General features: G+C 35.4%; 1 protein-coding gene across 5 annotated transcripts in view; it reads left to right on the top strand.

Annotated features, from left to right (window-relative positions):
- Positions 1 to 20,766, top strand: part of LOC150110721 (sec1 family domain-containing protein 2) — a 397,942-nt gene that overhangs the window by 213,282 nt on the left and 163,894 nt on the right. For 4 of the 5 annotated variants that reach the window (XR_016549025.1, XM_090400445.1, XM_090400418.1 and 1 more), the window contains exons 13-15: positions 14,250 to 14,352; positions 19,254 to 19,409; positions 19,572 to 19,701. Coding sequence is in view for 4 of the 5 variants with exons in the window: in XM_090400445.1 (XP_090256571.1) it covers positions 14,250 to 14,352; positions 19,254 to 19,409; positions 19,572 to 19,701 (389 nt within the window). In the remaining variant the exon portion in view is untranslated. The remainder of the gene's footprint in view (positions 1 to 14,249; positions 14,353 to 19,253; positions 19,410 to 19,571; positions 19,702 to 20,766) is intronic. The other variant, XM_090400427.1, reaches the window with a different exon arrangement.

Raw genomic sequence — 20,766 nt, 5'->3', positions numbered from 1 at the left:
ATTCTAAAAAGATGTGTACAAGCTAATAATAGTTTTAGGCCATGTCGAAGATAGTTCGTGGCCACGGTATCCAAACGGCAGCCGCCATACATATGACGACACCACCAAGTGAGGGCACTATCTTGGAGTATATAGGTTTTGGCGGGGATTTGAATCACTCTCTTTTTCTTCTCGTTTCGTCAGTACCTGGTTTCCTGTGCGGAAGGCGATATAGCTGTAAAAAAGCTTGCTGCCATGCATAGCAAGAATCTCCCATTGCTATGTGTGCTACGTGGATCAAAGCTGCAGCTATAGTGTGTCCAGATTCCTAAGAAGAGAGGGCCACTGATGAGTTAACGTCAGTGTATAAATCAGTGTAATAGTGCTTCGTTTCTTGTGGAACAGAAAGAACGGTGAAAGCAAGAACGGTAAGCAGAAATCTTTTCATATTAATATCGGAGTAACTGTGCAGTAAGGAGAACTGATCTCTAAGAACACAGCCCATTTCCGTGAAGTGTTGCAAGAACTGTGTGCGGTTTGGACATTTTGTCTATATCTAAGGAAAAGGCACTTTAGGCTTGAGCCAAGTAGGAGACCGAGGCTACGAACTGTTTCTGTCTAAAGAATAATAATGTTATACTGTTAAAACCTAATTGAATGTTAACTAACATTTTTGGGGAAGGATTAAGTCTAAAATATAACAAAGAGCATTGCCTCAAGAAATCTATGTCAGAGTTACTGAATTGACTTGTATATATATATATATGTAATTAGCATGTGTGATAGTAGATTAGTTACTTAGTATATGTTGTCAGAGTCTGAGGATAGTTATATACATATATATAAGTGAAGGAATTTGTGTCAGTATAGAGGAATACAGTATAGAAATTTGTGTCAGTATAGAGGAATACAGTATAGAAATTTTGAATGTGTTAAATTAAGAAAAGGGAGGGAACCCAGACTCTTTTAATTTAAGGATAACTAACTTGTATCATTATGTTTTGTGCCAAAATAAACGTATTTCTTTATGTGTAATCAAATGAGTTTGTCATGCTTTCTGTGCATAAAAGGGGGAATCCACTAATAATATAAGAAATGGGACCACGACTGCATACTTCATGATCCCTGCACTTTCTTTCTAAGTAATCTTGGTCAGTTTATCAGAATTTATTTGCCGGCTGGCGCAGTCATTAAATAATATAAATTTGTCAGCAAAAGAATTAACTGATAATAAGTAAAGTACTAAAATTTAATGATAACAAAAGATAAAGTTTAAGATAGGACAAATAAGAAATAAGGCGCCAACAACGCAAAAGACTGAAAAGACGAAGATATAACACAACATATCGAAAAAACTGTTTAGGATTCTCTTTAGCCTGCATGGCCAACGTTCTTTCATAATCCTTTTTTGCTTTTCTTACCACACTCGTTACCCTTCTGGCCTGGGCTTTATACTGTTCATGTGCCTGCCTGTCACCCTTCTCCTTAAATTCCCTCCATAGTTGTTTCCTTTTTTGCAGCTCAAGCTTAATTGTGTTATTCATCCATTTAACTCCTACTTGATTTATTATTGAGACTCTAGGTATACAGTCAGCCAATGCTTCATGCAAACACTTTTTAACCACCTCCCATGCACTGTCAACTTCTAGCCCTTGCAGTTGTACATGCCATGGCACTGTACCAATCAATCTCCTAAGCTTGTCATGCTTACCAACCCGATAATTCCACATGTACCCTGTCTTAATTGTAAATTCCACACCTTTAGCCAACTCCCAAGTCAAGACTCCATGATCACTCTCACCAATTGGTGGCAACATGGTCATATTCGTTACAGCCAAATTCTCAGATGCAATTACCAGGTCAAGCATTCTCTGACCCCCTAGTATTTTCCATTACATGCTGTTGCAGATAGTTATCCCTTAATAACAGCCTAAAATCCAATTCCTTCCTCCGTAGTTGAAATCTCCCATAATAATTACCCTCCTTCCACTCATTTCTTTTATTTGCTTATGTATACTATCACCGCCATATATTCCATCACCTGGTCTATAGCAGCACCCAACTGTATATATTTTGTTCTGCTAGTTTCAATCTCACACCAAATAGCCTCAAATGTGCTCTTTTCTCTTTCCTGCTGTTCCACTTCTATTCTCCTTAGCTGTAGCTCATCCGCTGTTAACAATAACACACCTCTCCCCTATTTTATTCTCCCTGTCTTTCCTGAACACACCATACCCCTCACATTCAATCCCACTAGTTGTGTCATCTTCTGTCAGCCATGTTTCACTAATGCCAATAACCTGTGGTCTGGAAATGCCAACCAAGGCCAAAAATTCTTCCCTCTTGTTCCTAATACTTCTGGCATTTGTATACATGAAGCCGACTTGCCCCATCCCTATTTTGATGCCTTATACTAACTATCCCATTCTGATTCGTGGTCTTTTCTACTCGCTTGGGCATATTACACATATTCACACACTCAACTGTCTCCCTAAAATCTGCATATCTACTCCCCTCCCTCCCCCCTTAATAACTCTAGTTTCCCTGGTTCTGTACATTCACTTCCACTTCATTCAACAACACCTTTTCAAGTCTCCTTACACCAAATCCATTCAAATGTAAACCATCCATTTTATATAACTCCTTTTGCCCATCGAAGTCATTCCACACATCCACAAATTCCACACCACTCATCAAACATAATTCACTCATAAAGTCATTTATGACTTTATGCATGAATTTATTCTTCATTATGACAGTGAAATTATTCTTCACTGTCATACCTCAGCAACAGACTCACCATCCTAACTCTCTCACTGTTTTCTTTTGCTATCTCAAGCAATTCCTTCACATCCTCACTCATAGCCTTTTTGTTTCCTTTCAAATCATTTGTACCCACTATTACTATCAATTCCTTCACCTGCTGTTTTTGCAATCTAATTGACTCGCTTACATTCTGTACATTTGCACCGGGTTGGTATGATTTTGTTAAACTCTCAACTAACGCACCTCTTGCTAAGGAATCCCCATACAACACATGCTCTTTCGTTTTGTTTACACTCACTTTCATACCCTTATTTTTTCTATCATACTTTTGCCGATTATTAGTAGATACGCTTGTTAAAGATTTTTACCTATGCTCCAGCTGCTGATTTACTCAATGTATCGCTCCGCATAATAGTGCTATTTCACTCATTGCATCAGTGTCATCATTTTTATTTTCCGATTATTCATTCAATCGTTCTGTATGCTTAACTTCATTCTCTCCTTCTACGCCACTCTCACAGCTATCAGGTACTACCTTGCAAATATCATCATTCATACCTCGAATATCGCTGTTATGTATATTCTCACTTTCGACAACGATATTACTCGCACGACCTGAAACACTCTTTAAATCCTCACATTCTTTACACTTTTTGCACACATTCAGTCCACTATTGTTGTTTAACCAGACTCCAACCGATCTCCGCAATGCATACAAACGGTACACTGAATGAAGTCTTTTAAGTTAAGATTTTCAGACAAATATGGCGACCTGGACACTATCTTTGTATTCCTCTTTATGGGAGCCATGTGCACAGATAATCGTATCTATCAATTTACTCTTAAAATAATACTCGAAAAACACACAAAAATCACCCAGACAAGTTAAAATACTAAAAGTAAACAATACTATGCAAATTCATAAATTTTTATTCAGAATATCACTTATCTGGTCAGGAGCTCAGACACTACGTCAATCATCAGTTATAATAATGAAAGGAAATGAAAGGATATCCTTGGAAAATTATTTTGTTTCAAGATCCAACAAATTTAGCTAAAACAATAACAAAAATGCTTGTAAATAAGTGAAGATACTAAATTTGTTTAAAGAATTATACTAATACAAAATTTTGTAATATTAATTAAAGGAAAGATGTCATTTATTTGTAAAAAGATTATAATGTAAGAAGTTTCTCTATAAGATACATGTTAGGGCATAGTAACAAAGGATCAAAGTCCATTAACGACAACTTCGGATAAATTGAGTAGCCGACGGCAAATTGCTTAAGTGCAAATGGCACGCGCACAGTGTTTTCCAGGAAGACGTGGCACGCATACGAAGTATTCCAGGAAGATAGGAATGAAAATAGGAGCCGGGACAAAAAAGAAAGTGTCAGGCAGAAAGTTTTGGGTGAAAGAGGGCGCTAGATATAAGAGATATAAAATGGGTTTGCCCCCCCCCCACACCCCGTTCAGGGCTTTTAGGTTTTTTTCATCTGGAGTTGGTGGAGTCCAGAAGACTCCCAGTTCGATATCTAGTCAATAGCGGGCAGCTATTCTCTGCTGTCAGTTCACGATATCGGGTGGAAAGGAATAGACAAAGAAATATTAGGTACTCTTCTGAGTAAGCCTGAAGAAACTGGCTGCCACATACGTCCATGTGGATCGATTCAAGCCATGCTGTTTGCAGTCGAGAATGCGATGGAAGGACAGAACAATGAAGGCCAAACCTAGCCCGTGAGTTAATCACCAAGGGCGAGATCGAACATTCCATGGAAATTATAGAAAAATGATAGACTGAATAAGTTACAGGAATGTGGTAATGCGAAACCCTTTTATAATTCCTTTGTTAAGAAAGAATGAATATTGTATTATGGAAGAAATGAGATGTTAGGTTATAAAACTCTAAACTTATAGGAAGGAGGACTATAGTGAGATTTAGATACCAGTGCCTAGAATCTAAAGGCTGTTTCCTTAGTATTTGTGTGAATGAGTAGTAGTTAATTGCTATAAGAGATGATCTATAGAGTTATCGATGTGAATGTTTTAAGAATATGTGTAAGATAGCAAAGATATTTAAAGGATGCTAGCGAATTTTGTGTAGTGAAATGAGCCTATTTTTAGATGTGATATGTGAATTACAGTTGCTATGTCTAACCTTATAACTTGGGATAACTCTATCGAGTGTTTTTTATGGTAAATGTGTAATCTTTAGAATCTAATAAATGCATCTTGATTATCTTAACCTGTTTTGTGCCTTGATTTGAATCCAATGCATCGCTTGCTAACATTTGAATCTGAGCAGGAGTGAATTATATGACAGAGACCATGACTGCAAACTGAAGTATTTTGAGAGAGAGAGAGATAAGATTGAGATAAAGAATAACTAATAGATTGATTTACTTAGTATATTTTCTGAGGGTTACTCCTTGGTTAAGAGGAATTTCTGACCTAGGGATCTGGCTGGCGCAGCTTGATCAAATAAATATTGCCAGAACCTGAATAGGAGATAATTCCAGACTGTCATTGCTGAGGATCGGCCTCTATTCAGAACTCTACCCTTTGTCAATTTATTTAATATATCTAAGAATCAGCCAAATTGTGTGGATAGATTTAACTGTGAATGAGATAAGTGATATAAGTAGGAGAACACAATAAAATATAAATTAAAGAAATGTCACACCATAACACAACTGAGAAGGTGAGAAGTAATGTTATGCATGAAAAAGTATGCCACGTTTTCTGGAAGCTGAAGATGCTATAAAAGTGATGTGATTATGCCAGAAAAGACTAGGGGTATGAGTCATTCCAAGAAGAGAGAGAGAGAGGTCTGATCTTGATCATTAAGTTGAGCATTATCAAAAGTAAGTAGAGAATAATTTTAAGTTTTTTTTTGCAAGAAAACATAAAACTGTGTTTTGGATGCATTGAAAGTGACTAGGCTATAGTCCTATTGTTGTCCCATTGCAGGACGATGTGAAGATCAGTGTTTAGAGTGCTTATAGGCAAAGCATCTCAAAACTTGAGATGCAGTGTTCAAACATCTCAAAACTTGAGATGTTTGAACACTGCAATGTCACATGAGTAGGATGAGTGGCAATTGCTATCATCAGCAAAACTGAATAGTGTTTGATGTCACTGAGAACAGATCATTTATATGCATAAGGAAGAGAATTGGTGAAATAAGCCCTGAGGAACACCTGCAGCAACAGGAATATGTGAAGAGAGAACACTCCACGTTATAAGTCATGAATGTCCAGAGAGAAAATTGGCAGTCCAATTTTGTAATTGGAAGAGAGGAAGACAGACCATCATCATCATTTTCTTCTTCCTGATACCTTCAGGGAGTGTACACGATATTATGATACTACATGGAAAAAAAAGTTACATCATTACTAACTTCCTATTGACAGTTTACTTCCAATATTATCAGATCTTATATTTCTCTTTCCTAAAACACTTCGTACTTTATCAATCTACTTACATCATGGCCTTCCTCCAGGTCTTTTTCTTGCAAACCTGGCAAAGAACATTATTTTTGCTAATATTTCCCCTCCCATTGTTTAAATGATCATACCATATGAGATTAGCTCTGCTAATACATTCTTGAATGCTAACAATGGCAAGTTCTTTCCTGATATCCTCATTTTTAATGTGATGCTGCCATCTGTTCACTCCCCTGATCTTTCTGAGAACTCTAATATCTGTGGTCTCCAGGCTTTGATCAAGTGTTTTATTTCTAACCCAGATCTCAAATCCCAGGAAGGCAGACCATATGGTGACAATTTCTTGAGAAAACCTCAATGCCCAATCCTATCAGATACTTTGGAAATGTTAAGTGCAATAGCACAGATTTCTCCCAACATTTCCATGGCATGTGCCCAGAGGTGAGCGATGTAGGCCAGGAAATCTGCTGTGAACCTTGATTGTTATTATTACATAGCACTCCACAGAGTCCAAAGACTCATCAAGGGAGGGCACCTACTCTACAACTCTGTCTCCACCAACCACAACTACCTTCATCATCTACACTAATACCATATACCACTGACCACCACCACTGTTTTCACAGACATCCATGCCCACAGTGGGATTTGAACCTGCAGCCTTTTGGCTGGACAGCAGATACACTAAACACTCAGCCAACCAGGCTGCCAGAAATCCATATTGGTGGTCATTTATTAGATGATAATTGTCCTGACATGGATTGTTGATATCCTGCTCCATTACTTTGGATAACACCGAGGTGAAAGCATTAGGTTGTGATAGCTGGATGGTAGACACATCACCTATTTTTGACTATATGTGAACTTTCTTCCAAGCTAAGATGAAAAGCCAAATGACTATTTTTTTCTGGCGAAGTTAATTAAATTAAGGGGATAAAAATCCCTTATTATTTTACAGCCAGTATGAGAAACTCTAAGATCAAAAACTACGATCTAAGAGTTTCATGCCGATGAACTATCGGCGAATCCAAGCGTAAGTGACCACCTGGTAGTACCACATCAAGGCAACTCTCGAAGCAAAGGTGGAGCAAACTCCCTCCCTATCCTTGATATTTTCTCATAATGTAAAAATACACAACTCTTAGGAGATGTAATACTGCTTTACATTATGAGGAGAGGTCACTACCCAGACCGGTTTCAACCTTTTTTTTTTGGAGGTCTCATCAGTGAGTAGCTAGACCTGGATGATATCAAGTTTAAGTGTGAAAAGAACTTATATACCTTCACTATACGAATTCCAGAAAGGTGTGCCCATATATTATATTATAACATATTATAACTAAGATGAAAAGCCAAATGGCTATTTTTTTCTGGGGAAGTTAATTAAATTAAGGGGATAAAAATCCCTTATTATTTTACAGCCAGTATGCGAAACTCTAAGATCGAAAACTACGATCTAAGAGTTTCATGCTGACAAACTATCGGTGAATCCAAGCGTAAGTGACCTGGCTTTTCATCTTAGTTATAATATGTTATAATATAATATATGGGCACACCTTTCTGGCATTCATATAGTGAAGGTATGTAAGTTCTTTTCACTTAAACTTTGATATTATCCGGATCTAGCTACTCACTGATGAGACCTCAAAAAAAAAAGGTTGAAACTGGTTGGGTAGTGACCTCTTCTCATAATGTAAAGCAGTATTACATCTCCTAGGAGCTGTGTGTTTTTACATTATGAGAAAATATCAAGGATAGTGAGGGAGCTTGCTCCACCTTTGCTTCGAATCGCCTTGGTGTGGTACTACCAGGTGGTCACTTACGCTTGGATTCACCGATAGTGTCGGTATGAAACTCTTAGATCATAGTTTACAATCTTAGAGTTTTGCATACTAGCTGTAAAATAATAAGGGATTTTTATCACCTTAATTTTTCTTCCAAGCTGTTGGTGCCAGCTGTTTATAATGTGTTGTATAGATGATATAGAACCAGTTTAGTTCAAGAGTGTAACTGGCAATGATTCCATCAGAAGCAGAAGCCTTTATGTGTTTCTGGCAGAAGGATAGGTGAATACAATGCATTGTTCCAGATGTAGAATGTTAATGATGTTAATATTTTAGAGGAGAATAGCCAGTTGTTTGCTGATGATGTTATGTTGAAAGGCAGTAATAAATAAAGCCAACACAGAGATCCTACAGAATGCTATGAACAAATGAAAATGGATGTCAGTTCGGTGTTGCAAGTGTATGTTTATACATTCTGGATTGACTCAATTTCAAGTTGGGTATTACATCATTTGGATTTTACTGCAAGAAATTGAGCTGTGAATCTAGGTGCGGTAGTGGAGAGGGAAATTGTTCTTCTTTATGGATCTTATATACAGGACAGAGAATTGATGTTCAGGAATATATTACAAAAGTGGTAAAATATATGTGCGCGCGCACACACACACACAATGGATTATCAGAATGTTGAAATAAAAATTTATAACAAGGGATAAGGAAGTAATTGTGACTTTCTATAAATACCTTAATATAGTTATACCTTGGACTATCATACTCAGATTTGGTTATCTGGATTTAAGGACAGAAATGTTGGAGAGTATTTAGAGATAGATAACCAAGATGGTATCAGATCTCTTGAAATGATCGTTATGAGGGCAGATAAAGGGTTTGTGAATTACAAAGTTATGTGGAAAAGAGGAGATATAATAGAAACATAAATTACTAAATGGTTTTGTAGTATGCTAAGCTTTTTTTTTCAGTGTGTGGCAGGATGTGAGAGAATATGTAATCATTCTTGGAAATTGAATAAGAATGTGATTAGTAAGATATGAGAGGACTAGATTGTTCATTTGGAAAGTGGTAAATGAGTGGAATAGGTTGTTAGAGAGTTACAAATGCACTGCCCGTCAGTGGAAGTGATTAGGGCATGGGAAAAAAGTGCTCATATGATCATCTCCACAATGAGTGAGAATGATTAGTGGATAAGCTAAAAAACAGAACAGAAGTTTTCAGGGATATATTACAAAAGTGGTAAAATACACACACTCATACATACACACAAAGGATTATCAGAATGTTGAAAAAAACATTGATAAGAAAAGAAAAGGAAGTAATTGTGCCTTGGTCAATTTACAATTGTTAATTGGAATATAATTTGGGTATAATCTACCCAATAAAACATAAAACTTTGTTTCATGTTTTATTATATTTTATGTCATAAATTAATTTCCAAATCTATTGACCAAATCTTCACTTTAAGGCAAGTCTTTGAGAAATCGTGGGAATATGCCAAGAATGTCTATACATGTTTTGTAGACTTGGAGAAGGCATATGACTGGGTTCCTCTGGATAAGCTTTGGCAAGTAGTACAGGAGTATGGAGTGGATGGCCAACTATTAGCTGCCATCAAGTCCCTGTATGAATGCCCAGAGTTTTGTGTAAGGGTAAACAGCACAAAGTCTGAACCTTTCACAGTCTCCGCCAAGGGTGTATTCTGTCACCTCTCCTTTTCATAATATTTATGGACTGGATTGACAGGCGCAGCCAAGGTGAGTGTGTCAGAATTAGAATTTTGCAGATGACCTAGTTCTTCTTAGCTCTTCCACAGATGACCTCCAGCGGACCCTGGATAGGTTTGTAGCTGTTTGTGCAGAAGCCATAATGAATATCAGTGTGGCCAAAACTGAAACATTGTAGTCTCAAGACAACCATCTCAGTGCACTCTACATGTGAGCAGAGTCCCACTGAGGCAGGTGGAGAAGTTTAAATACCTTGGATCCATATTCACGAGTGATGGAAAGTGGGACATAGAGCTAGATACTCGAATTGGCTCAGCAAGCGCGATATTGCGGGAACTTGGCCGTTCAGTAGTATTGAAGCGTGAGTTAAGCCAGAAGGCAAAGCTGGCTGTCTTCAATACATTCTATGTCTCCATCCTCACCTATGGTCATGAGAGTTAGGTAATGACCGAAAGAATGCAGACACGAATCCAAGCAGCTGAAATGAGGTTCCTTCAAGGGGTTGCAGGGCTGACAAAACTCGACAGAGTCAGAAGCTCTGCAATTCGGGAAACTTCCAATTTGTTGAGAGATCACAGTTACATTGGTATGGGCACCTGGTCAGAATGCTACAAGGGAGGCTCCCTCAGCAGGTCCTCTTTGCCAAGCCAGAGGGTGGAAGGCCAAGGACTTGCTGGATAGATTATATCTAAAACCTTGGGTGGACACGTTTGGGAATCCCACCAGAACACCTGAGCTTGGTGGAGGAGGATCGTGCCCATTGGAAGTTCCTCTTGCACCTGCTGCCCCCACAAACCATTTAGGAAAGGTGGACTTTGAAGATGTATGTATGTATGCATTAATTTCCATGGATTTAAGTTTGAACTCTGGTATGGTCCCTAGGGAGTGGAAGTTAGGCAAAGTGGTTCCTTTGCATAAGGGTGGCTCTAAAACTGCAGTATTGAATTACAGACCAATCACCATCTCAGGAGTAGTGGTAAAAGTATTGGAAAAGTTGGTTAAAGACAAAATTCAAGAATGGGTGGATCAGGATATGATACTCTATAGAGGCCAACATGGTTTTGTTAAAGGTAGATCCTGCCTTAGCAATCTATTAACTATCCATAATAGAATAACATCAGAGTTGGACAAAGGAACTGGCTACACAGTGGTACTTCTGGATTTTGCTAAGGCTTTTGACAGGATACCCCATAGAACACTGTTACGCAAATTGGAGCAGATGGGAATGGATATTAAATTGGTGATATGGATAGGAGAATGGCTCAGGGAGAGATACCATAAGGTGGTGTATGGAGGAGCCGAGTCCAGAATGAGGCAGGTGACCAGTGGTGTGCCTCAGGGCTCTGTGCTTGGGTCAATGTTGTTTAATTTGTATATAAATGATATAGGTAACGGCTTAAAGGGGGAGATTCAGTTGTTTGCTGATGATGCAAAGTTGTGTAGTGCAATAAAAAATCAAGCTGATGTTGAAAGTTTGCAGGAGGATTTAAATAAGCTGGTAAAATGGGCAAAAGAAAATGGATGTCAGTTCAATGTGGAAAAGTGTAAAGTCTTGCATTTTGGGATTAAAAGATTACCAGCTGTGTACTACATAGATGGAAAGGTACTCCAAGAGATTGATGAGGCTAGGGACTTAGGGGTATTGGTAGATAAGGAGATGAAGTTCAGAGGACACATTGCTAAGGTGTCCAAGATTGCACATAGGATTACTTGGTTGTTGAGGAACACACTGACATCCAGAGATAAAGAGGTTATTATTCCCCTTTATAAAGCATTGATACTTCCACATTTGGATTACTGTGCTCAGGTCTGGTCACCTGGATTCCTTGGAGATGAGGAGGCTGTGGAGAGGGTTCAGAGAAGAGTGACCAAGTTGGTGAGTGATATAAAAAATGCTCCCTACATTGATAGATTGAGAGCTTGTGGATTGCAGAGATTGGCTGATAGGTGAAGAAGAGGGGATATGATAGAAACATTCAAATTACTAAAAGGTTTTTATAGGATTGATGCAGGGGAAATGTTTCAGCTGTGTGATAGTGATGGAAGAACAAGAGGTCATCTCTGGAAATTAAAGAAGAGTGTGGTTAACAAAGGTGTCAGAACAAGGTTTTTTGCCTGGAGGGTGGTGAATGAGTGGAATTCATTGCCTGACTTTGTTGTGAGCTCTTCATCTGTAAATGAATTCAAGAAGAGATATGACAGATATTGTTTTGCTAGTTTGGGTCTCCCGCGATGAGTCTACTGACTCCATGGAGATACCCGTAATAATAATAATAATAATAAAGATGATAGAATGTGCATGCATTTTCTTATACCAACAAGAGGATAGTGTTGGATTCTGATTATGTAGAGATTAGAGTAATTATTATTTGCTTCAGAATCCAACATGATCTTCCATCACAAAGGCTAGACTTGTAAATATTATTTAATCTATATAACTTATTTTAAAATTTAATATTCATATAACTGCCTTAATTTTGTCTAATATTTAATTATTTAATCAAAAATATATGTATGAATAATGAAAAGACTGTATTAAATATTATTAAGCTATTTTATTTATTGTTATGTCAATATTGTAAGAACTTATATTTGTAATTTAACTACGCATTTATTGAAAAGCAAATATTCTAATTATTCCTGTTTTGTGAAAGCTTAATGTTATGTAATAACTCAATGTAGTTGTATAGCCTAATGTAACATTCGCGAGAATGTTTACGTTTATCGGTTGTCATAGAGACGCGTGAAATAAACAAGCGCGAGTGAAGGAGAGCGTGGATGAAAGAAGAAGAGAAAATATATACGTAGTAGGGGAGTTGGAACGGAAATTTTGAAGTGAAAGGAAGCAAGGGTATAAACTAGAGAGGTGGAAGTAAATAAAAAGTTCTCAAGGGCAGAAGTTAAAGGGGATAATAATTATAAGCGAAAAAAGACGAAGTGAATTTTATAGTTAGCTGAAAGTAAAGTCAGCAGTGATAATTAAAGGAATTTAATGCCGCAATCAGATAATATGAAGAAACTGGACGTTCAGTGAAGAATTCTGATTAAACCCAGTTAATCTAGAATTGCGACTTAATTCTAAATCACCCTAAGCAGAACTGCACAGTGTTTAATTATTTTATGAGTGGTAACAAGGATAATCAAAGTACCTTACAGTTGATATCCATAGTCGTGAAGCGTGATTAATAGTGTTTTAGTTATAACTGCGGAGAAGTCTTATAAATGTGTTCTTAAGTGCAACAAATATATTTTGAAAGTTATTCGCAACGTAATTGATGTACTAGGAAATGTTTCTGGTAAGCACTGACATATTGATCATTTTCAATGTATGAAGAATTGAATGTTAGTTACGCTACGTTTAACCTAACTTTAACTGTGGAAATTCTTTGCGAATGAGAATTTGAAAATAAGAATTGTTGAGAGATATTTACAGCAATTAGTGCCTGTGGTGTTCTTTAAGCATATAGCATAGCTGAGAACTGTGTGGAAACCATTCAGATGGGAAGTTCTATTGTATTTAATTAAGTGTAGGAATTTTGTGACTCAGAAACTGAGAAAGTGTATGTAATGTTTGGAAGATTGAACTAATGTGATTGACTTGACCTAACATTTAACTTTATTCTATTGTTTAAAATTAGAGGTAGAATTTATGTATGTGTCATATAGCTTATATTAAATGTTTTATTTTGTTAATCTAATTATTGTGTTTGCCTGAATTCCTTTTTATTGCACCGTTCATAAAAATTCGAATCTTGCGGGAATCCCAAGTGAAAAATAAAATACCTCGGCCAGAATGAATGAGGAGACTGCTAACTACCTATGAATTGATCCTGCTATTTTATATAGACTAATCTAAGGATAGAGTGGCGCAGTATAATAGAAATTTCTCTACCCTTGGATTGGTGATCAATTTACAATTAGTTGTTTTTTTTATGAAAGTGACTTGTAACAAGATGGCGGATTCGAACATGAAGAAGAGAACGTCACGACAATAGGATAAACATGCATCTTATTATTCTTAAAGAGGGATGAAGCATACTGCAAAGTAACCATCTAATCATGAAATGTTAACTTAAAATAGATGCACTGTGATTAGCTTATTTCATACCCAGTGATGGAATATGCAGAAAGTTGGAAAGCATTCAAAGTTGAGAAAGAATTATTTTCTCAAAATATATAATTTTTTATAGTGATTCTGAATTCAGTTCTGTTCTGTTCAAATCTCTAATAAGTGGAGGTGGTGGTCTTACACTTAATTAATTTCATTATGTTAATCATAAAAGTTAAAAAATTGCTTCTGTGTTGGTAATTACACTTGGTAAAAATTAGCCATAACATCAACAAACGATTATAAATTGACCAGGTCTAAGATCATGTGACTTGCGATATATTAGTAGACTGCATAGAATTTTTTAATATTTCATATTAAACAAAAATGAATGAAAACTTTTCATTAGTTCATAATTTGAAAATATTTTTAATAGAAAAAAAAATAGAAAATTTTATACTTGTGCTTTATTGTGATTTATTTTTAGTTGGAGAAAAGATTGATGAGGATAGTGTTATATCAGCTATTCAAACAATATTCTCTCAGCTGAAAGTCATAGCAAAAGAAAGACAGCATCTAAAAAAGTACAGGTATTTGTTAGCATTAAATCACATGTGGTGGTAGATAATACACATACCTGTTTTATTTTTCTAGTTTTAAGTGACATGTCAGTTGACATGGTTTAAAACAAGATCAGCAACAACCTTTTTCCCCCAACATGAAGTCTAACTAAAACTGCCATCCCTTTTCTCACACTGCTAATCATTTCCAGTCCTCCTGTAATGTTACAGTGACCTTTCTAACAACTCTCCTCAGCTTTGTATGACTCAAATAACTCCCTCTGAACCATTCACAGCATTACTGGATTCAAGGCTATAATGAAAAGTGAATGTGTTTATTCCTACTGTAAAATATGTGATTTTTACTTGTTTTATTATGTTTTTTTAGAATAATTAATGTTTTATAGTTATTATTGCTAAAATTTGTTTTTTTATTTTATTGTAAGGAGGTGATAGTTCCACTATATAAGGCACTAATCAGACCTCATTTGGATTTCTGTATACATATAAGGTCCATCTGGCTTATATTAGGGTTCCCATAATGTTTTACTAAAAATCTGGGACATTCTGAAATTTTTACTTAAAAAACCCAGGATATTTTGTAAAAATACAGGACATGTTAAAAATTAAGAAAACCAAAAATAAAACTATTATATATGTCACACTTTAAATTAAATACTGCTATAAACATACATTAACATTAAATCCACTTTAAAAAACGATTATTAATCACAAACATATTTAATTAGAAAAATATTTATCAGATTTATGGACCTGTTCAAGAATTTTTCTTTTGATATTTGATCATAGAACTCAGCACAAGAGAAATTCTTAAAATATGTCTTTACAATGATTAAAGCTTTTACTGTCTCAATTTTAAGTCTGTTTTTTTTTTTCTCATCTCTCCAACGTGCATTTATTAATGAAAAAACACGTTCAACAGCTGCATTAGTTCCTGGCAGTGCTAAACAAAAAAACTAACTAGGCATTTAATACTCCCAGAATTTACACCCTGCTTTGTAAAATGAGCAAAAATTTCACACCATTTATCACTGACACTTTGATCCTTCTGTTCACTCCACGCTTCAAATTTGCTTTTACAAATTTTTTTTCACAGATACAAACTCATCAAATAAGTCCTCTTCATTCATAAAACTTGGTGACACTGTCTGCATGAATATGTAGCTTTCTTGTATGTTCTTCAAAGTCACAGGATCCTTTCCCTTCAAATTAATCCAATCCATAGACTGAAAAGGTGTGAGAAATTGTGTACACCACTTCTGAATATATTCAACACAGGTGCAGTAGAAATCTGCTGCATAGCTTTCAAACTTTTCAACTGTTATATGTCCTTCTTTTTCTAATTCTTGCAACTGTTTTCTCACAGTAGTTGTAAGAAACTTTTCTGCCTTCCTACAATTTAACCTTTCCACCAGTTTGTTTGTTTCATCCTTCACTTCAATTATTGTTATATCTTGCTTTTCAATACATTTAATGGGATCATAAAAGTTTTTTAACTGGCTCGCAAGGAAATGCAGGAGTGTAATTGAAAGTGGATTTTCAAAGAAATTTTTGAGACTGATAGAACATTTTTTCAATAGAAAGAAAATATGACTTCAATGAAGGGAACATGTCAATAACCCTCTGGATTGCAGGCAAAAGAGAGAGCCATTTTGTCTTGTGCTACCCAAAACACTTTTATACTCTGTATTTGTGAATTCTCAAAATGATTTAAGTTCCTCAACTCGTACACAATATATGTGGAAATGTTGGTAAATCTTGTTAATTATTAACTGAAGATCGATAGGTAAGCAATCTGAAGCAGTCTGCACAGCATTATGTATCACATGTGCAGGACAACCAATTCCGATTAAATTGTTCACAGTGTTTTCTTGCATTTTGAAGTACAGATTATCCTTTCCCTTTCTCTTCTTTCCACCAAAGTTTGTATTTGTATTATCTGCTGATATAGCAATAACCTTTTTCAGGAGATCTAACCTCTGTAACACTTCCAACACATAAGAAAATAAAAGTTCTGAAGTTTCACCACCTAAATTTAATTAACTCCAACACATTCACCTTCACACTTTTTTTCTGGATGACAGCATCTAATGACCAGGAGCACTAATTTCATGTCAAAGTGATTTGATGAATCGATTAGTACTGATATAAAATGAACTTCTTTTAGCGCTTCCTCAATCTGCTTTGTCGCTAATGGCGCAATAACATTGGTTATTATTGCCTTGCATTTTGTTTGCGAACACCTGAATTTATTGTTGAAAATATTTTTCACGATAGTTGTTGTGCAGCCCATGGAGTTAAAGCTATGGTTATGCACCACTGTGTGATATGCAAAGGTTGCTTCCTGCACTGCCAGTGATAACTCTTTTTCCCTTTCACTCTTGGTTTTCCTCTTGGGGGGATCCTGTAACCCCTAGAGAGCACATCCCATGGGTGACGGATAGGGGAGCCCACCATGTGTGTGTGTGGTGGGGTGGTCCAAATATACTGAATAAGGACTCGTGGACCAACAGGGCCATAAGGGGCAATCATCTTGATTGTAAGGGAAGCGGCACTCCCATAAACCCCCTAGCTGGATCTATCCTCTCCTTCTTCTACTTTGAGGAAGATCCACTTACTTTAATCTTTCCTATAAGGCCTTATCAGCCAACTCTTATTTTATGACCCTTATGCTATTAGAGTACTCGAGGGCCATGGGGTCTTTTCATTTCTGGCCATACAACTATGCCCTCTCTGTAAATAAATAAATCTTACTATAATTCTTTTATAATCTACTCTTTCCGCCTTCAATATACCCTATTCCTCCTATGGGTTTAAATTTGGAAGAAGGCTAGTTCAGAAGCCTTAAGATAGCAGCCCTACCACTGAATTATTCCATCGTCAGGCTAGTCCCACATGGAGAACATAATTCTACTTGTAAGCTGACAGAAAAAGATAATCGGATTGAATCTTTGGGAAACAACCCTAGAATGGAAAAGGTAAAATAAAAATGGAAATGACAAAATATAATACACATAGCAAACTGGAATGTAAGAGGAATAACATATAAAGAAATAGAATTAGACCAATTATTAAATGAAAGAAATTTTGCAATAGTAGTAATCACTGAAACAAAAAAGAAATTAAAAGGAACTATGAGAACTGAAAATTTTAATGTGATATACAGTGGAGTCGACAGAGACCAAAGAGCACAAGCAGGAGTCATGATTTGGATTCATAACTCCCTTTCAAAACAGTTAAAACATTATATATTATGGAATGAAAAAATAATAGAAGCTAGAATAAAAATAGATAGAGGCTATTTAACAATAATTGGTTTATATGCCCCAGAAGAAGGAAGAGAACAGGATAATATTGATTTTTATAATCAGCTACAAAATATATATAATAAAATAAATAAAAATGATTACGTCATTTTAGCAGGAGACTTAAATGCAAGAATTGGAAACACAAAAATTAATAATAATATAGGAATACATGGAGAACATACTCTAAACAGGAATGGTAAAAAATTGATTGACTTTGTAGTTTATAATAATCTAAAAATAATGAATTCCTTCTATAAACATAAAGACATACATAAATATACTTGGGCAGCAAGAGGATGGAAATCAACATTAGATTACTTTATATTAAATGAAAAGACATCAAAATTTTCACTAGATGTTAGAGTTCAATGAAGATATGACTGTTATATGTTTTTATAACCCTATATTGTTGTGAGGAGAGTAGCGGGATTGCTGGTGAATGTATCTGCCAGTATGGGTGGGTTTTCTGTAAACAGAGAAAACCAAAGATCTGCACATACCCTATCTTTATGTTCCTGAAGATGGCAACGTGACGTTGCCGAAATATAGAAGTTATTCATTAAAGTTGCCTTTAATTAATATACTTTATATGCGTTGTTAATTCCATGAACTAATTACCAGCTATGTATGACCAATGTATAAGCCTTGCTACTAGAAGAACTAAAATAGTAATAGATAACAAGATCTTAGAATGAATTCATTTAACTACCTAGGATGCATGATCACATGAAAATGAAAAAGATATAAACGTAAAAATTGCAAAATATTTAAAAATAACAGGTGTAATTAACTCTATATTTAAACCAAACCTAGTTCAAAAACAAGCCAGACTAAAAGTATACAATACATTAGCCCTACCAGTCTTAATGTATGGAAGCGAAATCTGGACAATTAAACAAAGAGACAAACATGTGGGATTTAATATCCCCTTAATTTAAATAATGTTTATATCGCCGAAATGAAGCCTATTGGCTCTTTATCTTTATATTTAAGTAACTTAATGGGTGCACCTTTTTGACAACTCGTATGACAGAGTATATAAGTTCTTTTTGCTATACCCTTTGGTATTAATTTGGTCTAGCTACTCACTGATGAAGCCTCAATAAAGGCTGAAACCGGTATGGGTAGTGACCTCCCACCATAATGTAATAACAGCATACATTTCCTAGAAAATGTGTTTTACATTATGGAAAATACCAAAAATAGCAATCAGAACTTTACCACCTTTGCTGCGAGTTGCCTGAGTTTGTACTATGTACTTGGATGACTATTAGCTCACGCTAGTAGTCACTGATACTTTTATTGTTTATTATACTGTATTCGGCATGAAACTCTCTGATTCCAATCTTTGAGTTTCTTATTCGGTTTTAAAACAATGTGGGATTTAATATTCCCTTAATTTAAATAACATTATAAATACTTTTATTTACCTTAATATTTTGTATTGGAGGGTATGATTTAATCTTGTTTCTTCTAGTAGTTGTAATATAATATAAGAAACTAATGTTAGAATTTAGATGATATAGTTATTTATTTGCTAACCAGCCTAAGTTTTAGTTTCGCAGTCTTATAATATGTACTTTCTATGAATTTTTGTTTTAGGATTCTTTTTCAAATTGAAGATCCTGCTCTTCCAGCTATATACAGGCCTTTGTTGAAACAGCTTACTGAAGATATTTTTAATCCATTTTTGGATGAACTACCAGACTTGGATTTGCATTCTAGTAGCTTTACTGATATTCTGAGAACTGGTTTCAGGTAAAATTAAATATATATATATATATATATATATATATATATATATATATATGTTTAAATCAGCCACATTAGTATTTTTGTTTTGAATTTTCTTGATATGCATTTTTCTTGAAAATGTAGCTGAAGTGCAATAATTAAAATTTCTTTTTTTTCTCCTTTTAGTCTGTTTATGAACGTTGCAAAGCCTCATCCCCGTGATTGTCCACTACTGATAATCATTGTTCTTGGTGGTATTACAGCAACTGAAGTAAAGCAGATAAAAGAGATATCAGCTAATTTCAAATCACCAGAGGTTAGTATGGTCATTCTTCTTAATGTACATACACAACTACACAAATTTTCCAGACTTCTTTTCTTCTGAAATGTACATAACTGCTTCGTCATTTCATAAGTCCATTAGAGTAGTAAATTTAATAACTTACTATTGAGATACCTACTCTGTCATCAGCTAGATATGTTACCATTTTTTAATGTTACCATTTAATCAGCATTGCCTCCATTTTTATGTGTAATTAGCCAAAAAAAATCAGTGGCAGCAAAGTGAAACCTATACAATAAACAACACAGTTTTCCTTTTGACCTCTTTGGATTTTCTAGATGAGGAAAAGACATGCTAAGTTCTAACAAGCTCAGCATTTACATGCAAGAGTCAAAGATCCGAAGAACAGACATATTATTAGTAATACTGAAGAAGATTAAGAATAAAATATAGAAACATCTGGGAATTTTATTATTATTCATTTAAAATAATGTAACATAAGTGCAGATCGCCAAATCCAGGATATCTGGAAGACACTCAGTTTTTTGAAGAATTTTCCAATTTTTGGAGAATATGCTAATTAACCTGAGAATTTCATGTTTTTCTCCTCCCCCCCCCCTGTGTGTGTGTGTGTGTGTGTGTGTGTGTGTGTGTGTGTGTGTGTGTGTGTGTGTGTGTGTGTGTGTGTGTGTGTGTGTGTGTGTGTGTGTTTAAAGGGGAGGAGCAAGATTACAGAATAGTATACTAAAATGAAATACCCCTGAATACAGTCAGCTGTCATTATAACAAGCTCATGTCCCTGTGAGTTTGCTATAGTTTCCACTATAAGTTTATTATAGTAGATTGCTACAGTGAATTTCCTTATTAAAAATACTACAGTATCTTTAATAGTTTGTTATAAAAAGGGAATGAATAAGTGAGTTAAGGTATTTGCTTTAATATGAGTTCATTATATGTTCTAGATGTTCTGTAATGAATATTTTAAAGTTAAGTCAGTTAATGCAAATAAGTCTTTATTTACCCCAACCAATAATGTACAAAGTATCTTCAGATTTATTATTATTATTATTAACTTTGTCCATGCGGTTAGCCGAGTGG

The sequence above is a fragment of the Typopeltis vanoorti genome, chromosome 1 (genome assembly GCF_054136105.1).
Source record: "Typopeltis vanoorti isolate ZY-2024b chromosome 1, IOZ_Tvanoo_1.0, whole genome shotgun sequence".
NCBI classification, from domain to species: domain Eukaryota; kingdom Metazoa; phylum Arthropoda; class Arachnida; order Uropygi; family Thelyphonidae; genus Typopeltis; species Typopeltis vanoorti.
Note: the sequence above shows the minus strand (reverse complement) of the source record. Positions and strands in the feature narration are given on the sequence as shown.